The sequence below is a fragment of the Aulostomus chinensis genome, chromosome 16, assembly GCF_037954235.1.
Source record: "Aulostomus chinensis isolate RoL2024-O1b breed Wild chromosome 16, RoL_Achi_v1.0, whole genome shotgun sequence".
Classification (NCBI taxonomy): domain Eukaryota; kingdom Metazoa; phylum Chordata; class Actinopteri; order Syngnathiformes; family Aulostomidae; genus Aulostomus; species Aulostomus chinensis.
The window spans coordinates 4,791,662-4,812,366 of record NC_141335.1 but is presented as its reverse complement, the minus strand read 5'-3'; the positions used below and the strand labels follow the sequence as shown (position 1 = coordinate 4,812,366).

At 42.1% G+C, this 20,705-nt stretch overlaps 1 protein-coding gene across 1 annotated transcript in view; it reads left to right on the top strand.

Moving 5' to 3' along the window:
• kcnq5a (potassium voltage-gated channel, KQT-like subfamily, member 5a) overlaps positions 1-20,705 on the top strand; it is a 99,380-nt gene that overhangs the window by 74,689 nt on the left and 3,986 nt on the right. Inside the window, exons 7-14 of the mRNA XM_086179889.1 lie at positions 278-388; positions 511-606; positions 4,038-4,132; positions 5,528-5,554; positions 12,843-13,084; positions 13,915-14,023; positions 16,828-16,959; positions 20,490-20,616. Of these exons, the coding sequence (XP_086036015.1) occupies positions 278-388; positions 511-606; positions 4,038-4,132; positions 5,528-5,554; positions 12,843-13,084; positions 13,915-14,023; positions 16,828-16,959; positions 20,490-20,616 (939 nt within the window). The remainder of the gene's footprint in view (positions 1-277; positions 389-510; positions 607-4,037; positions 4,133-5,527; positions 5,555-12,842; positions 13,085-13,914; positions 14,024-16,827; positions 16,960-20,489; positions 20,617-20,705) is intronic.

Below are 20,705 nucleotides of genomic sequence, written 5' to 3'. Positions count from 1 at the left end.
GAGCGTCTTCCTCCCTGATCGACAGCAAAGACGTACGGAGGCTGTCATATCACTGGGTGAAGAGCACAACTTATAAGGCGTAACTTGACAAAAGAGAGGCATCCAGGAGGCCTCTCTTCTGTTCACAATTACAGTTAATTAATCACAGTTGTGGGAGATGTTACATCTGTCCGTGATGACGCAAATTAATGCTGACTCAAAGGTGTCCAAACTCACAGTTTAGAATCAGAGTAAATGAGTCAGATTTCAGACTGAGCGGTTTGATTTGACTCCTCAGATCACCCTAACAACCATCGGCTACGGTGACAAGACCCCGCAGACCTGGACAGGACGGCTGTTGTCAGCTGGGTTCGCACTTCTGGGGATCTCGTTCTTTGCCCTGCCAGCTGTAAGATACACTTGCATACCAGTGCTATTCTTTACCGCAGTCCATCCTTGATGCTTATGCCAGGCAGGATTGTCTTCAGGGTTGTTTTCCCTAAACCTCCCGGGGTCTGTTTTTGACTGCAGGGTATCCTCGGGTCAGGTTTTGCCCTGAAGGTGCAGGAGCAGCATCGGCAGAAGCACTTTGAAAAGAGGAGGAACCCAGCTGCCAGCCTCATCCAGGTACGTGCTGACAAAAGACACATTTCTGTGTGTGTGTGTGTGTGTGTGTGTGTCTGTGTGTGTGAATATTTATACAGTGATATATAGATATATGTATATTTGCAGCAACAGCAGACGACCACAGAGACGAGAGAAAACCTTTCCTTTTCTGTGGCGTTTTCACGTATCTGTGTTTCATGTACGAGCCAGCTTGTTGACTGTCTCAACCTCGTGCCCCTGTTTTGCCATGTATGCATACCTTGGATTACCTTCAAATCTGCCCGCTGCACAACTTCATTTTTTTCATTCTGAAAGCGCCAGTGTGTAGGATTTAGGAGAATCTAGCGCTGAAGTTGCATAATGCAGCTAACTGAATCCCCCTGCTTCCTTGGAGGGTTTGCAGGGGAAATGTCAGCCATGCTGCTGAATATACTGTGTAGCTATATATGCAGGGATATTTTTAAATCCTTCAAACACACTTAAATATTTTAGACATATTGCAGCTGTGCTTGACACCCCTAAGCGCATTTATCTGCAGTGTTTTTCTTTGTTCATTCTGCGCCACCGTAGCCTCGCTGATGCAGTGATCCTTAGAGTACAGTGATGACACATTTATGACAAAATCGGGAATATCTCATTTAATCCCTGCCAGCAGATCCCGCCTAAATCGCACACGGTGGTACCTTAAAGTAAAAGACAGTTTCCGGAAAAAAAAGTCATTGTTGTAAATTGGGTTGTCAATCAGTTGAGATTGTATTTAACCAGATCAATCTCCCAAAATTTGTAATGAGAAATCCACTGTTAAGTCAAAGTCTGAGTCTGAATTAAGATTAAATTCATCACAACAGGCTGACTGGACCTTCCTCCCCTGTAAACGACTGCAGAATTACGATGAAACGTGTCTGCCCTCAATATGCCAAAAGCTATTGTTGAAGTCATTTATTGCAGCATCCATTTAAAGTAGACCAATAGAAAATTCAGCATAATGGAGGAGTGATTACAGGTTGCACAATATGTGCTTCTCAGACCCCGAACACGCCGGGCCGATCGATCAACGTCTGGCTGCGGTGAGCTTCGGTGACCTAGTCTAGCCTTGAGGCAAGAAGCCACTGAATGAGCCCACCCCGGTTCAGGTCTTCCACTTTAACATTTTTTGCACATTGCACTGAGCCCTATCCCGCTTTCCACACAAAAACAAACGTGACGTTCGAATGTTTGCACCTGTAAATAAAATCTGATCCATGTGTATAAACACTTTGGAGACACTGACGCAGATGGCGCACCTGATATTCAATTTCACACGTTATCAAACATGAATTACCCACCTATCATAAACCAAACCGGCGATGTTATGTGTACTTGCACTTATATTACGCCATAAATATTCCATGCGCACCTTTTTAATTTGAAATGGTATCAACCGACTCAAATGAGTCTGCTGAATATTTCATCACCATCACATTCCTCCACCAGAGATAAAGTTAGCATCATTACTTGTAAAAATCCAACCTAAAACGTCATTAGAGAGTGGAAATAGTTTTTAATATCTTCTAATCTTGTGCGTGTAGAATTTTAGTTTCTATCACATCGATGAACGTGGCCCAGTACTCCGGAGACGGCGGCGGCCGCCACATACACCTCTCCAGTCACCTCACCTGGCACGTCTTCGCCACCCGCGCATGGATTGTTCCATCAGTGAAGTCCGGGAATAAAGCCAGAGGCAGCTCACGTCTCCTATCAATCATAATCCAGGCCACGTTCTCAATGACAAAGATTAGGCACGCTAATAAATCTTGTTATGACTCCATCATTTCGTCAGGGTGTATAAATACCGTGATGACGTGTGTGTGTGTGTGTGTGTGTGTGTGTGTGTGTGTGTGTGTGTGTGTGTGTGTGTGTGTGTGTGTGAGAACGAATCCTGTGAGTGTTGATATTGTTTTCTGTGCCACTTGATGACTGTGTGTTATCTTCCAAGCTCATAACGTTTTCCTCAACAGGTAAAGGGGGACTTGGAAGCAGCTTTTATGTATTTCATAAGAAGATGTCTTTACTGTCCATCTATCTGTCTGTCACTTCACACACCCCACACCCCCATCACACACAACTCCACGCTTCAAACCACTATTGTGTGTCGTCAGTGTGCAGGGACGGATATTACCACAAGCCTCAGTAGCTGGTTTCGTCTAAATTTCACCTTCTTGTTCACTAAATCAGCCTCTAACTGTATTTGGAGGAAGAGGAGGGCTCTCTAGAGAAGCTTCCAGACCAAACTGACTAGCGTCTGGCTGCTGTTGATATCCAACCCTGCTTGTGTGTTTATTCGTGTAAAAGCCTTCCAGTTGTGTCCAAAATGTTGTAACCATACCAGGGGCCATCACAGGAGTTCAGTCATGAGTGAGTACATGAGTTGGTTTTTCAAGAACGGAGTACATTTGAGTTGTTACACTGACGAAGTAACGTGATCGCGGGGCCTAGTGTCCATCGTCATGACTGGACTGTCACCCGTTAGTCACCAAGTTCTGGAGTTCTCATCCTTGTGGATTTGTTTACTGTATATATCTGAGCTGTCATAGTCAACATGGGTTCTTTAAGAAGAACAATGATGGAGATAAATACATTGGGGAGGGAATGTAAAAAAACCCAAACAAACAAAACCATTTCTGTGTAAATGATCTGAACGTTTGATCTGAACACATTGTGAGAGTGAACACATTTGAAAACACTTGGAAACTCTGAACAAACATCAACATGGTTGATTCTTTCTCTCGTGCTCTTGTCTTTTTTTCCTTTTTTGGTGCAACAAATAAAGCACGCAAAAAAATGTGTCTGCTAGTCATCCTCATCTGATGAGGAGCTCCAGTTTGGCTGCCAGCTGGTTACAAACATGAAAGGCCTGGGAATGTCACATGATCACATGTATCACACTCCCTCTTCACTCACCGTGCCTGTGCCATTGCCTTTTTGTGCCACGTCTGTGTGGTTGTATGTGTGTATACATGTCAACGTGTGTGTGTGTGTGTGTGTGTGTGTGTGTGCGTGTGTGTGTGTGTGTGTGTGTCCTGTCCATCTCTGTTACCTCCACCACCCAGGCGGCTTGGCGTCTGTACTCCACTGACGGTGCTCGTCCCTACCTCAGAGCCACCTGGTACCACTACCAAAGCGCCCTCCCCCCCCTCAGGCATGTATCCCCACCTGCACCACCTCCACCAGCACCACCATCACCCCCTCTCCTCCCCACACCACCCTCCGTCAACCCCCCCTCCCCTCAATGCATCAACACTACCCAAAAAGCTAATCGGCTATTTCTTTTTTCCCCCTCCTCATTTTCCTTTTCTCACTTCCTCTCCTCACAACTTCAACTCCCCCCTCCCTCACCCTCTGTTTCCCTCCCACCCCTGTTAATTGTTTCATTTACCATGATTTGATTCATCCTGTCGACTCTGCACGTGTAGTGTGTCTGGCGTAGTTATGCTGCTGATGAGAACTCGGTTTCCATTGCTACCTGGACGCCTCATTTGAAGGCATTGCATACCTGCAGCCCCGCCAAGTAGGTAACAACTTACAGACTTACAACATGGCCGCTGCTGTTCAGCCCTTCTCCTGTTTCCCCATCAGCGCTGTTTGCTCGGCTCCATCCATGTAGCTTCCACTCCTCTCATTTTCGATCATGTACTTCACCATTGTGTTGCACTGTGACTTGTATCTGTAACCATCCTTTACACTGAAGGATGTTTAGCTTAGCATGCATCACGTAACACCCTGGTTTCTCACACCTGGAAGACACATAATGTCAACCATGTTGGCTTTATTAGTGATGGTGGAGGGATGGAAGGTAATTAGATTGGCACAGGCAAATTAAAGATTAACAATAGTTGCAAAATAAATCAATCGAACACCTTTAGCCAAAGGCTGGATATCATTCAAAAATGATTAATACCAGAACCGATATCTTGACTTTGATACTGGTTCTTGAATGCTACTTGTTTAAAATCCACTGCAGTGGAACATTCACATACCTGAAAAATTCTCATAGCGTGGGAAAGCTAATTTTCCAAATCATAGTTTTTGTTTCTGTTCTTTGATTTTTATGATCCAGCACATTTTTCCACTCAAAGCAGTTTTACATTGTAGAAAAAGTAAACTAGAACTTAGAGATTTGCTCCTTTTGGTATTAAATGATGCGACATCTTTTGACACCTGATGGTATTGAAGCAATTCAGTCGGCTAATCAGTGTTTAGTCGTATTGAAACTGAATTCATCACATCAGTTCCATCTTCACATGGTAATTTTTTTTTAGCTCCCCAAAAAGTTGGATTCCACCAAAGAAAGTCAAACGAAATCAGTTTCCCCATGCAGTACTTTTTGTTTTAGTGTAAAATTTTGACTTTGCCTAAGCAACTTCTAATTGATTGGGCAAAGGTCCAGTAAGTAGAAACAAACACGCCGCACCTCTGCATCATTTCACGCCTATGGACATTGAAACTGAACATGTGTACGTGTTAAAATGTCCAATGTTGATACACTAAATGCTGCAAAATTCAACAAAAAAATGATCAAGCATTGAGCTCCTCAGCGGCTTTGGACACTTTGATCAAATCAAATATTTGTGAGATACATTTTACATTGGAAGTCAGTTTGTTGATTTAGCGGTTTGCTAGCAAATGCTCTCTAAATATTTGGAGGATATTTGTTGAAGTATTTAGTTTTCCATCACGACTTTCACACACACACAACACGCCACATTTAGATCATTAACTTTCCGCATGTCTTTCAGCTAACATCTAGAGCCTTCTCGTGCACGGCCGTGGCTTGCATGCGTCTCCGCTGCCTTCGATGCATCCTGTATCCATTAGTACAGACTTCTGTTATAATGCTATTTTAATCTGCTGGAATACTGATTTCTTTCCCTTTGTCTCCTTTTCATCGCACTAACCTTTGAAGGAAAGAGCAGGGCGAGACTACTTACAGGTTTGTATGATTCACATTCAACTCATCAAAACAGACACACACTCAACATGTGTTGCAACACGAACATGCTTTCTTTTGTTATGACGAGGTAAATGCTGTTTGTTGACGCTTGTTTGGTTCACGGTTTATTTAAATTCTCTCAACTATTTATTTGCCTACTAGGTAGCAGGTTGGTGGAGGGCTGTGAGCCGAAATGATAAGTGAATCTATCAAAGATTGCAGTTGAACGGCTGGCACGCATTGATCGGCTGGTTTGTTAGTTTCGAGGTTTATTGACTGATGTTGTAAACACTCATTATCGTACCGTTTGGGGCTTCTGCGGCCGTTATTAGCGCTAGTCGTGCTTCACTAGAATGGCCTTGTAAGATGTTCCGAATGGAAGGAGAAAAAATGTACAGTATTGCAGTACTGTGAAACAAAACATGCAAGCCTGATGTTGTAGCTAGATAATAAACCTGCTTGCTGTGTTCTGATGAAATAAAAAGGTTAACTTTTAAGGTATTTAAGTCCCAGGTCACTGGTCAGGTTTCTCTTCTGTGGGTTAAAGAAAAAATCTGATTTTTGTGTATTGGTTTCAAGAGAATTCAGATAAAAGCAACCATAGATACCCGCAAAGACCCACTAACAGCTCGTAGCTTAGCACAGTGAGTGGGAGTAGATTGGTCTTTGTAGCGTACCTCCATCTTACCCCCTTAGCTCACAAAAACTGTAGTTCCTCAGTGTATTCTGGTTCCAAATAGATCAGTTTTAGTTTGTCCAGAAGTCATCTTCCTCATCCTCTCTTACAAAGTCGGCCTCTGTTGGATGATTGGAGACAAATGTTGAGAGGGCATTGAGGCGAATGTACCGTAGATCTTTAATGTCTCGGCTTCAAGCAGTGAATTTATTTTGGCTACTTCAGTAAATCTAAACTAAATTTACTGAAGTAGCTAACTGTCATCGCTGTTCAAGCAAACTATGGCCGTGCGCTCTATTTTAAATGAAAAAAAAACAAACAACTAATTTTGCAGCCGCAGTCTTGCGCACTCAGAAATATGAGAATATAATCTGATAGTTTAGCTGACGATACACCACATGGAAGCAACATTTCCGTAGAACTTTCCTAGTCTGACAGCTGTCACAGTCAAGGTGTTATAAAAATAACTTCCCCTCTTAAGCACATGGAGAGGTTTTATTCTGAGCTGGGGGGATTTGATGCTAAATGATAATTGAATGTGAAGGCAAAAACAAAAACAGTCAAATAACAGACTGATGTGCATATAAAAGTGATAAACTGTCAACCCGGATTTTGATTCCGACACTTTTGATCCAGACTTAATGAATGAGGAAGTGAAATCAGGTTTCTGGCTCAGACGAGAGACAGAAAGACAGCCTGGCTCTATAGAAGAAAACCTGCTCATGAGAAGGTTATGTTCACCGAGCCTGTTACCACGGCAACTGACACAGACTATGAGGGACCTGACTTTCTGGAGCCAAGGGTTTCCCTCCTCTCAGGGTGAACTCACCGAGAGTAATGTCAACGCATTAATTCACATGTCGGATGAGTTACTGTGGAGGAGTTCACTTGTTGCCTATGTCGCCTCCTCTGTCTTGGCTACCAGAGCCAGCTGATGTTTGGGGGGGATGGATGACTTTTTTTTAAATGGAATCACAGATCAAATAAAACAATGATCTCTTGTGAGTGTAAAATCTGCTTCCTCTCCTTTACATATACTTTCCCTACTCATATATCTCATTTTCCCACCATTTATTGGTCTGCCTCTGAACTTGTCTTCCTCTTCTCTCTGCACTTGACTCCCATGCGGGGAAGGGTGATGGTCTCCATTCTTTGCGAGCGTGTGTGTACGTATCCGTGTGCACACCCTTCAAAGACAGGAGTCTGTACCATGTCTGTACCATGACGCACTTTTTCCATTGGGATGGTATTTATATAACTCATCAAACACAAGTCTAAGAGAGACACAGCGCAGTTGAAACGGGGGCGGCAGGGGTGGTGGGGGAGAGATAGGGGATTTCAGAGTGTAGAAGAAGAGAGAGACTTGTGACTTTAATTATGCTTGTATAGTTTTTACAGTGTAGCGCTCCTTTGGCAACATTCAAGGGCCTCATGGTGAGCCAACAGCTTACAGAGGCATTTAAACTTAAGTCAGACACACACACACACACACACTTAAAAATAAGGTTATACCCTCAGTCAAACACACAAACAAACGCGCTTCTCATCTTTCAACAGAAAAAGCATTTAATTAGGCCTTGTTGCATCCACAGCAGCGCTCGTACACCAAAATCCTGCTGTTTAAAGGCTGCATTTAATTAAACTTTCCTTTCTTAGACACTTTTTTGCAACCAATTTGCACTTGTGAAATCATAATTACGCACTCTTTTTTTAGGGCCTGATTTCTTCCTTGTGTCTTATCTTCCACTGTGAGGAAACAATGCTCCCCGTTATTAGTGGTTTTACAGACTGCCGGCTGGTCGGCGGCGGTAGGTGCCATAGTAAACAGCTGGTGTTTTTTGTTATGGCAGACTTGTAAACACCAACAGTAGTAAACATTAGGCACACCACCAAACTACTCTAGTGGACATCATGCTGAGTGTCGGTGCGTTTTTATCTCCTGCTTCAGCGGAGCTCTGTAACAACATAAATCCAAACTGATGTTTTTTTAAAAAAGTGTAATTAACCCTTTCCCTCTTCGTTTAAAGACCCCGTTCAAACTTCTCTCACTCTCCCCGCAGAAAATCATTCCCATTTATGCCAAACATGTTGGTGTTGTTGAGAACTGTTTAGCTCTCAGTTGTTCTCAGTTAAAGAATTCTCACCAATCAAGCAGACTAGACGAGGCTTAATTGAGGAACAAAGCAGCCGCCCTCTTGAAGTTTCCCACATGCGAGTGTCACTTTTGCATGCGAATGGTACTGTAATTTGCCTCTAAATGAACCTGTTGGTTCTGAGGTAGGGGAGACAGGACTGAAACCTGCCTGGACCACCTTCTTTTTACGTCAAGAAGCCAGGACCGTGATTTCAGTTTCAAGAGGTGCATTCACACAGATGAAACCTGAAGCCCTGAGGAAATGTCAGAGCTGGTGGTCCGTTTTAGGGGCAAGGGGGCTCTGGCTTAGGCTGGCAGTTAGTTACAGCAGTGACAGCACCCCCACCTGCTACACCACGAGACCGCACCATTAATTATGCATAACTTCTCAGGCCCCTTTTGTGCCTGACTGTAAAAGTGGGCATATGGGGTCTGTGGCGTTAGACTAGTTTTTGTAGTTAGCCTCCAGTGGCCACTCAAGGAACTGCAACATCTAGGCAGACATTAACTTCAGCCCCAGAGGTTGCTGCTTGTGTAAAAATTGAAGTAGTGGTAGTTCTTGCTCCATTAGCACCTCATTTCATTGCATGACACATATGCATACACACAAGTCGAAAACAATATCAGGCACACGCTGGTAAACATTTTTTTTTCCTCTCCAAGATGAGTCAAAACCACAGCTTCACTGTTTCCATCCCATCCCCTCTCTGAATGATGTGCCCATCCTTTTCTCTGTGTGTTTACTCTGCACCAATATTGACAGCAGAGAATTTGTCTTCTCCCTTTTAATCTCCTTCCACCTTTTATCTCCCTCTATTCATCCTCTTCTACATCCATCCTTCCCTCCTTCACTCTAGTAAGGGTCAAGGTAATGGGAAATTCTTCAGAAGGTGTACTCGGAAATACAGGAGGTACCTACGGTACTACACAGCATCGTCCCAGCCATTTGCTTAATAACCTGTGGGAATGATCGACTAATAGCATGGAAGAGAACAAAAAAATTTAACTTAGCTTCCTTATTACCTCCCTCCTCAAATCCACCAAGGGCTTAGTCTCAGAAAACTGCTGCCTGCTGCCTGGCGAATGCGAACAAGACCTGGTTACTATGTAAAAAAAAAATTAAAGGGGAATTCCAACTGTTTGTTTTTTAAAACTGTGGAAGTGTTTTTAAAAAGCTGTCATTTTAAAGAAAATAGAAGGTTTTTTTTTTAGATAAAGGAAAAATGCCATCAACTGTAGTTGCATAATGTTGTTGAAACTGCAGGAATCCGCAAATTGCATGCTGAGCAGCTGCCATTCTGAAAAGACTGAATAGACAAGCATCACGGAGACTTTCAAAGAAAATGTCAGCTGATTATGGGAGATGTTTTACTTTCTTGGTAAAACGACTCCAAATTTTGAATTGAATATCCATTTTGCAATATTAATATTCCCCTTTACTTCACTTTTTATCCATATGGGCCCCTTAGCACACTAAAAACGTCCAGCCACATTAATATCTTGTTTTTTTATACTATTATATTATTATTCATTCATAGATTGGGGGCATTGGTCACTTGCATACTTTCTACCCCCCTTTTGCTGCCCTCTTGCTCGCATCACAACCATCTTCAACTTGACCCTCAACGGAGTCAAAAAGGATGGAGTCACATGACACTACAGACGAGGGATAACGAGCAATTCATGGGGCTGGACATAAATTATCCCCAACGACATACAGTATAGCCTTTGTGCATATTTATACAACTCCAGCTTCTCCTCATTTTACTGCATGTGTCCTGCATCGTAGCTGCACTGCTCTTTTCTGTTATTTCTTGCCATCAGAAATACAAATACTAGTAGTTTTAGTACTGCTTCTGCAGCATTTAAGAAGAGCACGTCATTGTTTTATTAGTAGTGAAAAGTACAGGATTTAGCAGATGCAGAAAATGGAGTCTGCTTTACGACATACTTATGATATTTTTTCTGCCTTGAACAGTGAAGAGGGCTTCATTTTTAGATTTCTCCATTCGAGAGTCAAAGTACAGGAAACCTCTTGTCAAATTCATTCATCTCTTGGTCTTCAGAAATAGAAAATTACTCTTCATAGTCTTTGGAACATACATGTTTGACTCAAAGTGATTAGTAGATGCATGGGTGCACTTCTTGGTATCTCCATGGTCTAAAAATGACCTCACTTTGGCAATATTTACGAGTTGATAAAAACAAGACTGCTGTTAACGTGATCTGACAGACAGAACTCCGAGTCAAATATCACACCTGTTTGTGGACACCTGCTCAGAGTGACAGACAAATCCCTGAGGGGTCGATTGAACCGGTTTGATGAAAGGCCTTGATAAATGAAAAGTTTTTTTTAGGAGTTGACTTGAAAGAGATCGCTGGACATCCAGTTATTGTCATCAGCTATGCACTCCTGTACAATATGCAAATTTTCCAAATAATGTGACATTGAACATTGTCGGTGTAAAACCTCAGATTTGGCACGTACAGGGTGAAAAGCAAGGGTCCTAAAATAGATCTCTGAGGGACAACCGGTAGGACGATAATATCTTACCACCCTCTGATACCTTAAATCATCTATTAAGGTAAAATGTGAGCCGGCTAAATTTAGATCCGGTGATTCCCATCTATTGACTCAGGCTGTCAGCTGAAAGAATGTGGTCTACACGTCAAAGGGCAAAATTAAAATCAGCACGTCCCCAGCATCTGTAATTGGGTCGTTCCAGACACTAAGAAGAGTATTTTTAGCGCATTGATGCTGCCTGGAGCATGACGGAAATTTTTCAAAAATGTCATTATGCTTTAATACCGTAAGTAGCTGCTTAGCTACAGCTTTCTAAATGGAAGCTTTGACTAAAGCCTGTAATTGCAGGGTTGTGAAGCATCCAGGTTAGGTTTATTCAACAGAGGCTGCACAACTAGCAATTTGAAATAGTCAGGAACACAGCCAGCAGCGAGGGGGCTATTTATCAAATCAAGCAATGCAGGACCAATAGAGTCAATGAGCTGTCACAGCGATCTTTGCACACACAATATCCATAGACTTGAGAAGGGTTTATCACTAAGCGCTACATCCTCAAGATCACAAGTTCAACAACACCAGGCAAGAGCCATGATCCTCCTCTTCTGAAGGAGGACAAGCGACTGATCTCTTCAGCTTGAAAGAGTCCAATCCAAGTGAAAAAGCAGTGTCTGTGTTGAATCATGGCATGAAAAATGTGCGGGAACCCTGCATTTTTCTTTCATTGGCCTGCTGCATTGCATGTTGGTGTATTCGCATTAGCAACATAATATATATATAATATGTTGCACTGCAGTGAATCTCATTAAAGATTTTCTGCATCTTCAGCGACCCCCTGAAGGTTACCAGATCTAAACAATTTGTGGATACATGCACTTTTCAAGTCCTTGTAACCACCATGTTCAGACGGCTACAGATGTTGCACTTCATGTGATAGCTAGCAAAGAAACTGAGGAATTACATTGTACTTTCTACATACTGCACTTATAATTATAGTCATTAACATATTACAGGCTTGCTGTGTTATTTGGATAACAGACTTGTGGTTTGCACTGTTAGGATCATATATCTTTACACTATTCTGCTTTCTGTGGCATTTATTATACTTTATTTAGCAGTTTTACCATCATTCCCACAAACTTTGAAAGATTCACATCTTTTTTCACTCATGACAAACAGTTTTCTTCAGCTGTGCGCAGAGAAAGGAGCACAAATCTGATGAAGTAAAACCACATATTTGAATATTATCACTGCATTTAATGGCAGTTATCCCGTGTGATCTATTTAACAGCGTATGTTTGAGGTCGTAGGCGAGGGCTGTTTAATCCTCATTTGCAGTTGTGAATCCAACCTTGAGTTTTATATTTGCCACAGCAATTTATCTTTATTTTCAGTAATGTAAATTAAGCAGCAGCCTGAACTAATCCAAACCAAAACCCAATTTTTCAGGACTAATGTACTATTAGAAAGGCAAGATATTCCTGTGGAAAAAAAAAAACAGCTTTAAAAGTTTTTGGTTTGTTTTGTTTTGTTTTTTTAAACATGACCACGGATTGAATTCTAAGCGGATCAGTGTGGACTGCAGCCCATCCAGGTGGAGTTTGTTTAGGTGGCTTGGTGACAGTCTGGCTTTGTTCAGGTGTTCTGGCAGCATGTCACTGAGATGGGTGATGTTTGGGCTGAAGGAATAGACAGAACTTTGCCCTTTGTCTGCTCTCTGAACTCTTCTCCCTCTCTGATGGGGAATCAATATTGACAGTATTCCTTTCTTTCTCTTTCTCTTTCCCTCTCTTTCTGTCTAAACCCGGTTTCCTCAACCCCCCCCCACCATTTCCTTCTCTTTTTCCTATTCGTCATCTAAAATCTCTCCTCCTTCTTCAAATCATTTTCTCTTCCTCTTTCCACATCCTTCTCCCTCTTTCCTCTTCCCGTGTCTCTCTTGCATTCCTCTCTGCAGTCAGAAGTTGAGTTTCAAAGAGCGGGTCCGCATGGCGAGTCCTCGTGGACAGAGTCTGAAGAGCAGACAGACATCAATCAATGACCGCCAACGCTGTTCCCCTGGTAACGATGTGGTGGGCGGGGCTGAGCTGATGACCGGGAGCCCAGCCAAAGTACAGAAGAGCTGGAGCTTCAACGACCGAACCAGGTTTAGGCCATCGCTGAGGCTGAAGAGCCAGACTCGGACTACTGTCTCTGACGGTAAGCTGGACTACAGAATCGATGGAACCCTCTTGTTCTGCACACATGAAAAAGTTGAGGGAAAACAGTCAGCCCAGGCATCTCTGCGAGTAGGACCTCATCCAGTATGACAAGCAGCAAACTCCACCTCTGACTGAGAACGCACACCTGATGATTCAGTCAAGATGCAGGGACCACACTTTTGGTAACGATCCTTAACAGTTTTCATGATCTAAATTCCAACATTCTGTCCTGTGGCGCTTTCTAGGGAGAACACATTTATGGTTATGACTAAAATAGTCTACGGCCTGGTGTGAATGAGTAATTTCCACACATATTGTAGCATATGAAATAAATGCTGACTGTTTTAACAGCACTTCTGTTTCTCCTCAAATTCCCTAATATTGTTTATTTAGAATGATTTCTTTACTATGAATGAATACACACCATGTCATGACTCAGTCTCTTTCTGTTTTTTACCCTACACTCCTTTCTTGTTCTCTTTGTGTTTCTATCCCACTCTCATGATTATTGGCAACATAAAGTGTGTGTATATATATATATATATATATATATATATATATATATATATATATATATATATATATATATAATATACACTAATCTCTCACATTAGCTGAGCTGGCAAAAAAGCTGCCCATTCCCAAAGAACCCATCCAAGCAGATCATAAATTTTCCCTCCTAAAAGGCAAAAAAAAAAAAGTACAGCTTTAAGCCATCTTGGCAATTGCTGTCAGATCCTTTATGGAAAGTGTTTTATGAGTTTCAGGAGTGGAAATGGTTTTTGCCGTGCTTCATTTATTGATGGAGCCGCTGTCCGTCTCTTCCAGTGGACACCAGCATGACCACAGAGGAGTCCCTCGACGAACGAGGCTGTCATTGTGACGTTACGGTGGAGGATCTGTCGACTCCCCTCAAGGCCGTCATCAGAGCCGTCAGGTGAGTCCCTGCTGCTGAGGCACTCAGACAAACATCCTGGAGACCTACGAGGACTCAAATGGAAGTCTCACTGTACATCACGTTGAGTGCTGTTCATCTGGACTCGTGTTTACGTCCACGTCGTAACTTAACTTTCCTTCAGCTCTGTTTTGGATGTCACTCAGCTCATGGAGGAAGGGCTGCCACTTAGTGCTGAGCAGGGAATGTTGCTGTTGCCGTTTTCCTTTTTTTTCCCTGCAATTTTTAGAGAAAAGGTCAACTTTTCACAAATAATGGCTGCCTGGTTTAGTTTAAAACAACCAAATGATAAAATCTAAAAACAGATTATAAGCAATCGTTTGCTATAAATCAACGTAAAACAAAGCAGAGCTGCGGAGCTTGTTGGCACATCAATAAGAAAATAACATTTTCATGATAAATGATGATTGGATTCCTGCGGTGGGTTCGATAAGTCGAGCCAGTCGGGCTTTAATTTTGATCTGGAAAACAATGTTTTGTAAAACGGAGCTCTCGTTTGATGGGAGTGGGTATCTTGTAGATGGATTGAACCTCCACCTTTTTTTATTCGGTGTGCATGATCTTTTTTTATCTCCCATGAATGATTAGGTATGCAGGCCTCTGAAGGAGTAATGAGTTGAAATCCAATCAGTGTATGAAAACACTACCAAATACCACAAGGATTAATTGATTGAAGGAGGTATTTTATCACACGTTCCATAGTTGCTGTAAAGATCATGAGCTGGTGTTATTTTAGACAATTCCATTTTTTTAATGGATCCTTTTTTTTTGTTGTCTTCCCGTGTCTGTCCCTGTAATCCTGGATGGCAAAAACACCAAATAAATGGATGTCCTCATTTTCTTTACCTTTCCCTCATCCTTTCTGTCTCTTCATCTGTTCAACCTACTGCTGTGTGTGAGGTTTACTTGTGGGGGATCGAGCTGCTCAGTTTTTTTGTTCCGTGTGTGTGAATGAATGTGCGTTTTAGCAGACCCTGCTCTCTTGCGTTGGCACCAGCACCCCGGCGTGAATGAATGTTTATTCAACTGGCGCCGACTGATTCTCTCACTCCGCCGCTTCTCCTCGCCCTCCTCATATTTTTCAATATAAAAAAAAATGTCAATTTTTCACTCAAATGGTTTTACTTTTTAGCGTTTTTCGATCAGCGAATAATGCTCGCATGTTTTATGCATTCTAGGTTTGAGCGTGCACGCTGGATGAATCACATCTTTTCTTGCATTCCTCCTTTTCCACAAAGTCGTCAATTTTTTTTTTTGTAAAAAAATTAAAAAGTGCAGAAGGTGTTACCCTGCTATTAACATCTCTTAAAGCCACAGTACACGTTCATATGGTGGCGCCTGATGTTTATATTTGCTAAGCTTTTGTCCGAAATTGCCTACATTTGTATGATTTACAAGGTTTCTCCCTTATTCTTTTTATCCTCTCAGTCGATGGACGGGGTCTTTTTCAGCTCCCCCTCTCCGGAATTCTTTGCTGCTGTGCTATTCTCTCTGATGACAGTTTTTCCACATCTGAGGATATTTTTTTTTCTTCACATTCTTCCCCTATTACTTTATTCATCATAAACCGAATTTACATAAGTTTGAGTATGAACAGATTCATATATGGAATAAATAAATGTGTCTCAGCGTTTGATATTCTCCAACGCTATTTTTACATCCGTTTCTGGCCTCCAGACTTGTTCTCGCGTACAGTACACCCCATCTTTGTGAATTTGGAATCCCCGTTATCGTCAGTTGTCATTCAGTACGTGTGCATTTTAGTCATCAGTGTTTTTTTTAGTTATATTTCTTCTGAACTACAAGTCTGTATATTCTCCATCAATCCAGTTAAGAGAGCTACTTTATGAACATTTTATTCTCTCAAGTATTGTACATTGTAAGTGGAATCTTTGGGGGATCCATTTTCAAAAAACCCAATCTGGGCACAGTAGCATTCTCCAAGTGATTGACAGTCATATCCAGCCACTCAGTGCTAAAACTCTTCTTGATTTTTAACAATAATAACAATGTTAATAATTTATCTATATTGCGCTTTATGCTTTACATGGTTAAAATCAAAGGCTTGAAAGATGAATATGGTTTTCATGCGACAAAGGCTGACGGTGTAGAACAATGTTTCAGTGGTCACACAGCCAGAGCTGGTCTGAACCGTTGTTCTTCGTCATATTTAGGTTTAAAATATAAGGTTTTTCCACACTGACACACACGCCAGCAACTCCAGCACCCCACTACAAGGCAACAATGGCCAACCTGCCCACCCAGCAGGCCTCCTCCATGGGCAACCAGAGCCCAGGCCTTTCCCAGGGTGTCGGGTTGAGGGTTAGACACCCTTTCCCCTGTCAGGACTGTTATTACAGAGGGTCATCTGTCAACCTTGTGTCCATTTAGACAGCGAGAAAAACAGGCAGCTGGAGAAAAGCAGGAACCATCAGGGATTCCTCACGAATCAAAGACATAGATCTCCTTACCTGTATCAATATTTTTCACTCAGCAGTGGCTCAGCGGGCCAAAAACTCAGGCTCACGCTCAGCTCTCAGAGTCCTTCATGTTGGTTGTTATGGGTTGGCAAAAGTACCAGGGAGCTTTGGTTTCCTGTTGGATACTCCTGAAGTTACCTGATATTTCAACAATGTTTGCTTTATTTCGCTCAAAAACAGACAGGTCAAACTAAGAGGCTTTCTCTGAGCTTCCAAAAGTTGCTGCTGCCATCTTGTGGTTAGTTAGGGTAATTACACTTTAGCCTCTATTTCTGATGTGTTTGCCTGTGTGTGTTGTTTGTGTAGAATCATGAAGTTCCATGTGGCAAAGAAGAAGTTCAAAGAGACGTTGCGTCCGTACGATGTGAAGGACGTCATCGAGCAGTACTCTGCAGGACACCTGGACATGCTCTGTCGCATCAAGAGCCTGCAGACCAGGTCAGCACATGCGCAAGATCATAAATCCTAAAATATCATTTCCTTGCTGAAATATTTATTCACTGTCCTTATCTTCATGTCTACTATTCCTGTTTGTTGTAAGCGTTTTGACTTTTGCGATAAAGTTACACAGGTGGATGTTGCTGCCATGGTTGCTGTAGTCTCTACTAGCTCTCATAGATGATTCCATTAAACAGGATTAACACACTTTTATACAGCTTCCTTACCCAGTGTGTCTGTATACACCATACCTGTATTGTCCTCTCTCTCTCAGACTAGACACTGTAGTCGGTCCGCCTCCGAGGCCCTTCAACAGCCGGGTCAAGACCTTTTCCTCTCCCTCCCTGCATTTATATTACAGTCAGGCCCGGAGGAAACACTCTGCACCGGGGTTAGACCTGCCCCTTCCTGCTCTGCTCGCTCACTGCTCTCCCACTAACATAAGTAGATACTGTAATCAGGTCTTTATACCTGGGTCAAACTGCATGCAGTTGTCTGCTTGTGCATCAGGAAGAAACATTCTCTCCACACATGCACGCATACGCATGACCGTCAGCATTCGAATATTCATAGTTAGGCTGTTTAGTTGAGTGTGCGGTGACAAGGCGCGATGCAAAATACACAAAATTCAGTCTTCCTCTGTTCTGTATTAACCTGTCCTTTCAAACACAACTTCAGCCAATGTGGAAGATTGACACTTCCTTTCAAGTACTCACAATGGCTCTCTCCTGCTTTACTTCCTGCAGTGGCAACCGACTACAAACAGCAGCAAAATGTGAGTTTAAAGACTCAAACGCATCATCCAGCATAATCCAGCCGTATGCTCAGCATTCGCATGGATCAGATTTAAGAAGACTTGAATTACGCTGAATGATGCGAGAGTTCATGAATGAACATTTTGGACAGTTTCGCTGTTAGTAGCGAGTCTCTGTTTGCCTCAAGCTAAAAATAAATGGCTGTCCTCTTCCGTATATGCAGTCTACACAACTTACACTTTTTTGAACACTTTAAAGGCATTTCCAACAGGAAGAGGCCAAACCAATCAATGTCTTTTTTTGTATAACAATGTGTTGACTAAGAAGTAAACATAAGAACAGGGAGGAGGGGTTTATTGAATATGCATAAACTGTCACTGATGAAATCTACCACATTTGATAGTTTGACCCAGGTTTGGCTGTCGAGGTCTTCAGTGAGCTCAAAGAAAAGATTAAGGACACAACTTTACAAGAACAACCAAAAAAATGTAGCCTCTCACCTTCATGATTCAAACTCAGTCCAGATATTTGTAGATTGCGTCGTATTTACATGTAGGCCAAATAGATCATGTGCCGATGGTCTTACCACTAAGGAAGTGTCCGTTTATCACACCATTTTTTTAAATTTAATTCATAAACATTATAAAACTTCCACATTCTAACACACACTGAGAAAAAAAGTTGATTATCCAAATCCGAGCACCTTGAAGACCTCTTCTATGTGGAAGAGTGTGTTGGCTAACGTAGGTAGACCTAACACGGACCTCTCGGTGCTACGTGTCGAGGTTCTGCAGCTGATATTCTCCTCTTGTGAAAGCTCCAATCCATAATGTACAGTATTTCAAACAAAGCCCCCCCTAACCTCTGTAAATGCTTGACACGTCCATCGTTAATTATCGGGAAATTATGGTATCGATTTATTAAAATACAGCAGGTATTTTCTCAAAATCCTGTTCAGCTAAGTTTCAGCAGGGGGTGCTATGATGCAGTTATGGATTGGAACATTTACACTGACCAAACCTTGTCATACAGGGGCGTCATTTTACTAAGTATTGACTGTCGGGTGTTGTGCTTGATGAATGACAATGCTTCAGGTAAAGCCAGTATTAATGATACAAGGAATGATAAAAGGATTAGGTTTAAGTTTGTGTACAAAGGGTTGTTTTTTTTATATCAGCAGAGGCAGTGGATGCACAGAGTAACCATACCTTGTCTTTTTGAATGTGGTGTATGGTCGTGTTTGTGTAACAGTTTATGGATGATAGACCTCAACTTTACTAACATGATGGGATGCAACAAGTGCCATTTTTCACCTCTGTGCATCTACATGCCCATACACTGATGCATTCATTTGTGCTTAAAACTGCGAGTGTGTGTGTGTGTGTGTGTGTGTGTGTGTGTGTGTGTGTGTGTGTCTGTGTGTGTGTGTGTGTGTGCGTGCGCGCGCACGCAGAAATGTATCTGACCCAGCCTCTCTTCTGTCTCTAGACTGGCCAGTGCACCGGGCTCTGGTCCCAGCCTGAGTAGCCGTTCCAGGAACATGTCCTCTCCCGCCCTGCATTATTATTACAACAACAGGAAGAAGCTCTCTGGCTCAGGGTTGCTTTTATTTCACTTAATTTGAGTTTTAACTAGAATCCCATTAGCTCCCCTTGTTGTGACCTGTAGCTCCCCTGCAGTTGCCAAAAGCATCCAACTGACCTTGAAATCTGACACTGGAACAAATGTGCTTGCAGGGGCTCAAGTAATCACTATTTGCATTGACTGTCTACCAGATGGCTGGAGTTAACATGAGCGTCTTCAAATTACATCACAAATCACCAAAAGGAGATTTCAAAATTGAATCTAATAATCTGAGCTGCATTGAATGTCAGTTGACATGTTGGTTCATCTTGATGTGTTTAACTCCACCCACTTGGTATTAACATATTAGATAATTAGACCTGAAATACACTGATATTTGCATTTTATTCAAATGCAGTCTATACTAACATGCAAACACACTCACACACGAGCCAGACTATATCACCCCTCTTACTGCACCCGATCCTGTCGGGTTGATCCGTACTTCACCCCTTTGACCTCCCCTGCAGACGGGAAAGTTGTGTATGTTACTAACGTGTGCAGTTGTGCATTTGTGTGTTGTTGATAGATACAGCAACATTCTGTGTGTGGTATCTCCCGGGTGCTGTTCTATCATAGATGGCTTTCAATTTAGAGTTATATATAAACTGTATATACTTTTTAAATTAATTTCACAAATTCATAATTATTGTATTTAAAAAAATCTGACTAGAAAGTTTCCTGTAATTTAAAATTTCTCATTTAGCATCACACTTAATTTCCAGATGTCTAAAAATAGTGAAAACATTTCCTCCTTGTTTTCTTATTTATTTTACCTTGTAGAAAGAAATCATTATTTCTTCATATCGCCGCATCTTAACTCACAGCAATGTACTGAAGTCAAATGAAAGACTACATGAATGACAACCAGAATCTTTTATCTTCTTTATTTCTTGAAGAACTGAGGTTTTCGGGGATGCAGACTTTTCATCTAACTGCCCAGCCATGTGTGCTGTGTTTTACTAACCCGGGAAACATCCTGTTGTTGCTTTAGGTTTGTTGCTGGAACCTGGATAACCTGCAAGAAACTCGGATGCTGACAAACTCCTATTACAGCATTATTACTTTCTAACACTAGTATTTGTGTGTGTGTGTGTGTGTGTGTGTGTGTGTGTGTGTGTGTGTGTGTGTGTGTGTGTGTGTGTGTGTCAGGGTGGATCAGATCTTAGGAAAAGGCCAGATTCCTGTGGATAAGAAGATGAGGGACAAACTGCACCCTGATGGTGATTCTCACGATGGCATGAGCATGTTAGGTCGAGTGTGTAAGGTGGAGAGACAGGTGAGTTAGTAAAAAACTTGATTTTACTGGAAAAAACAATCCTTAGAAGATGATTTGCAACACTATAAAGCCCAGTGATGGAATTCTTG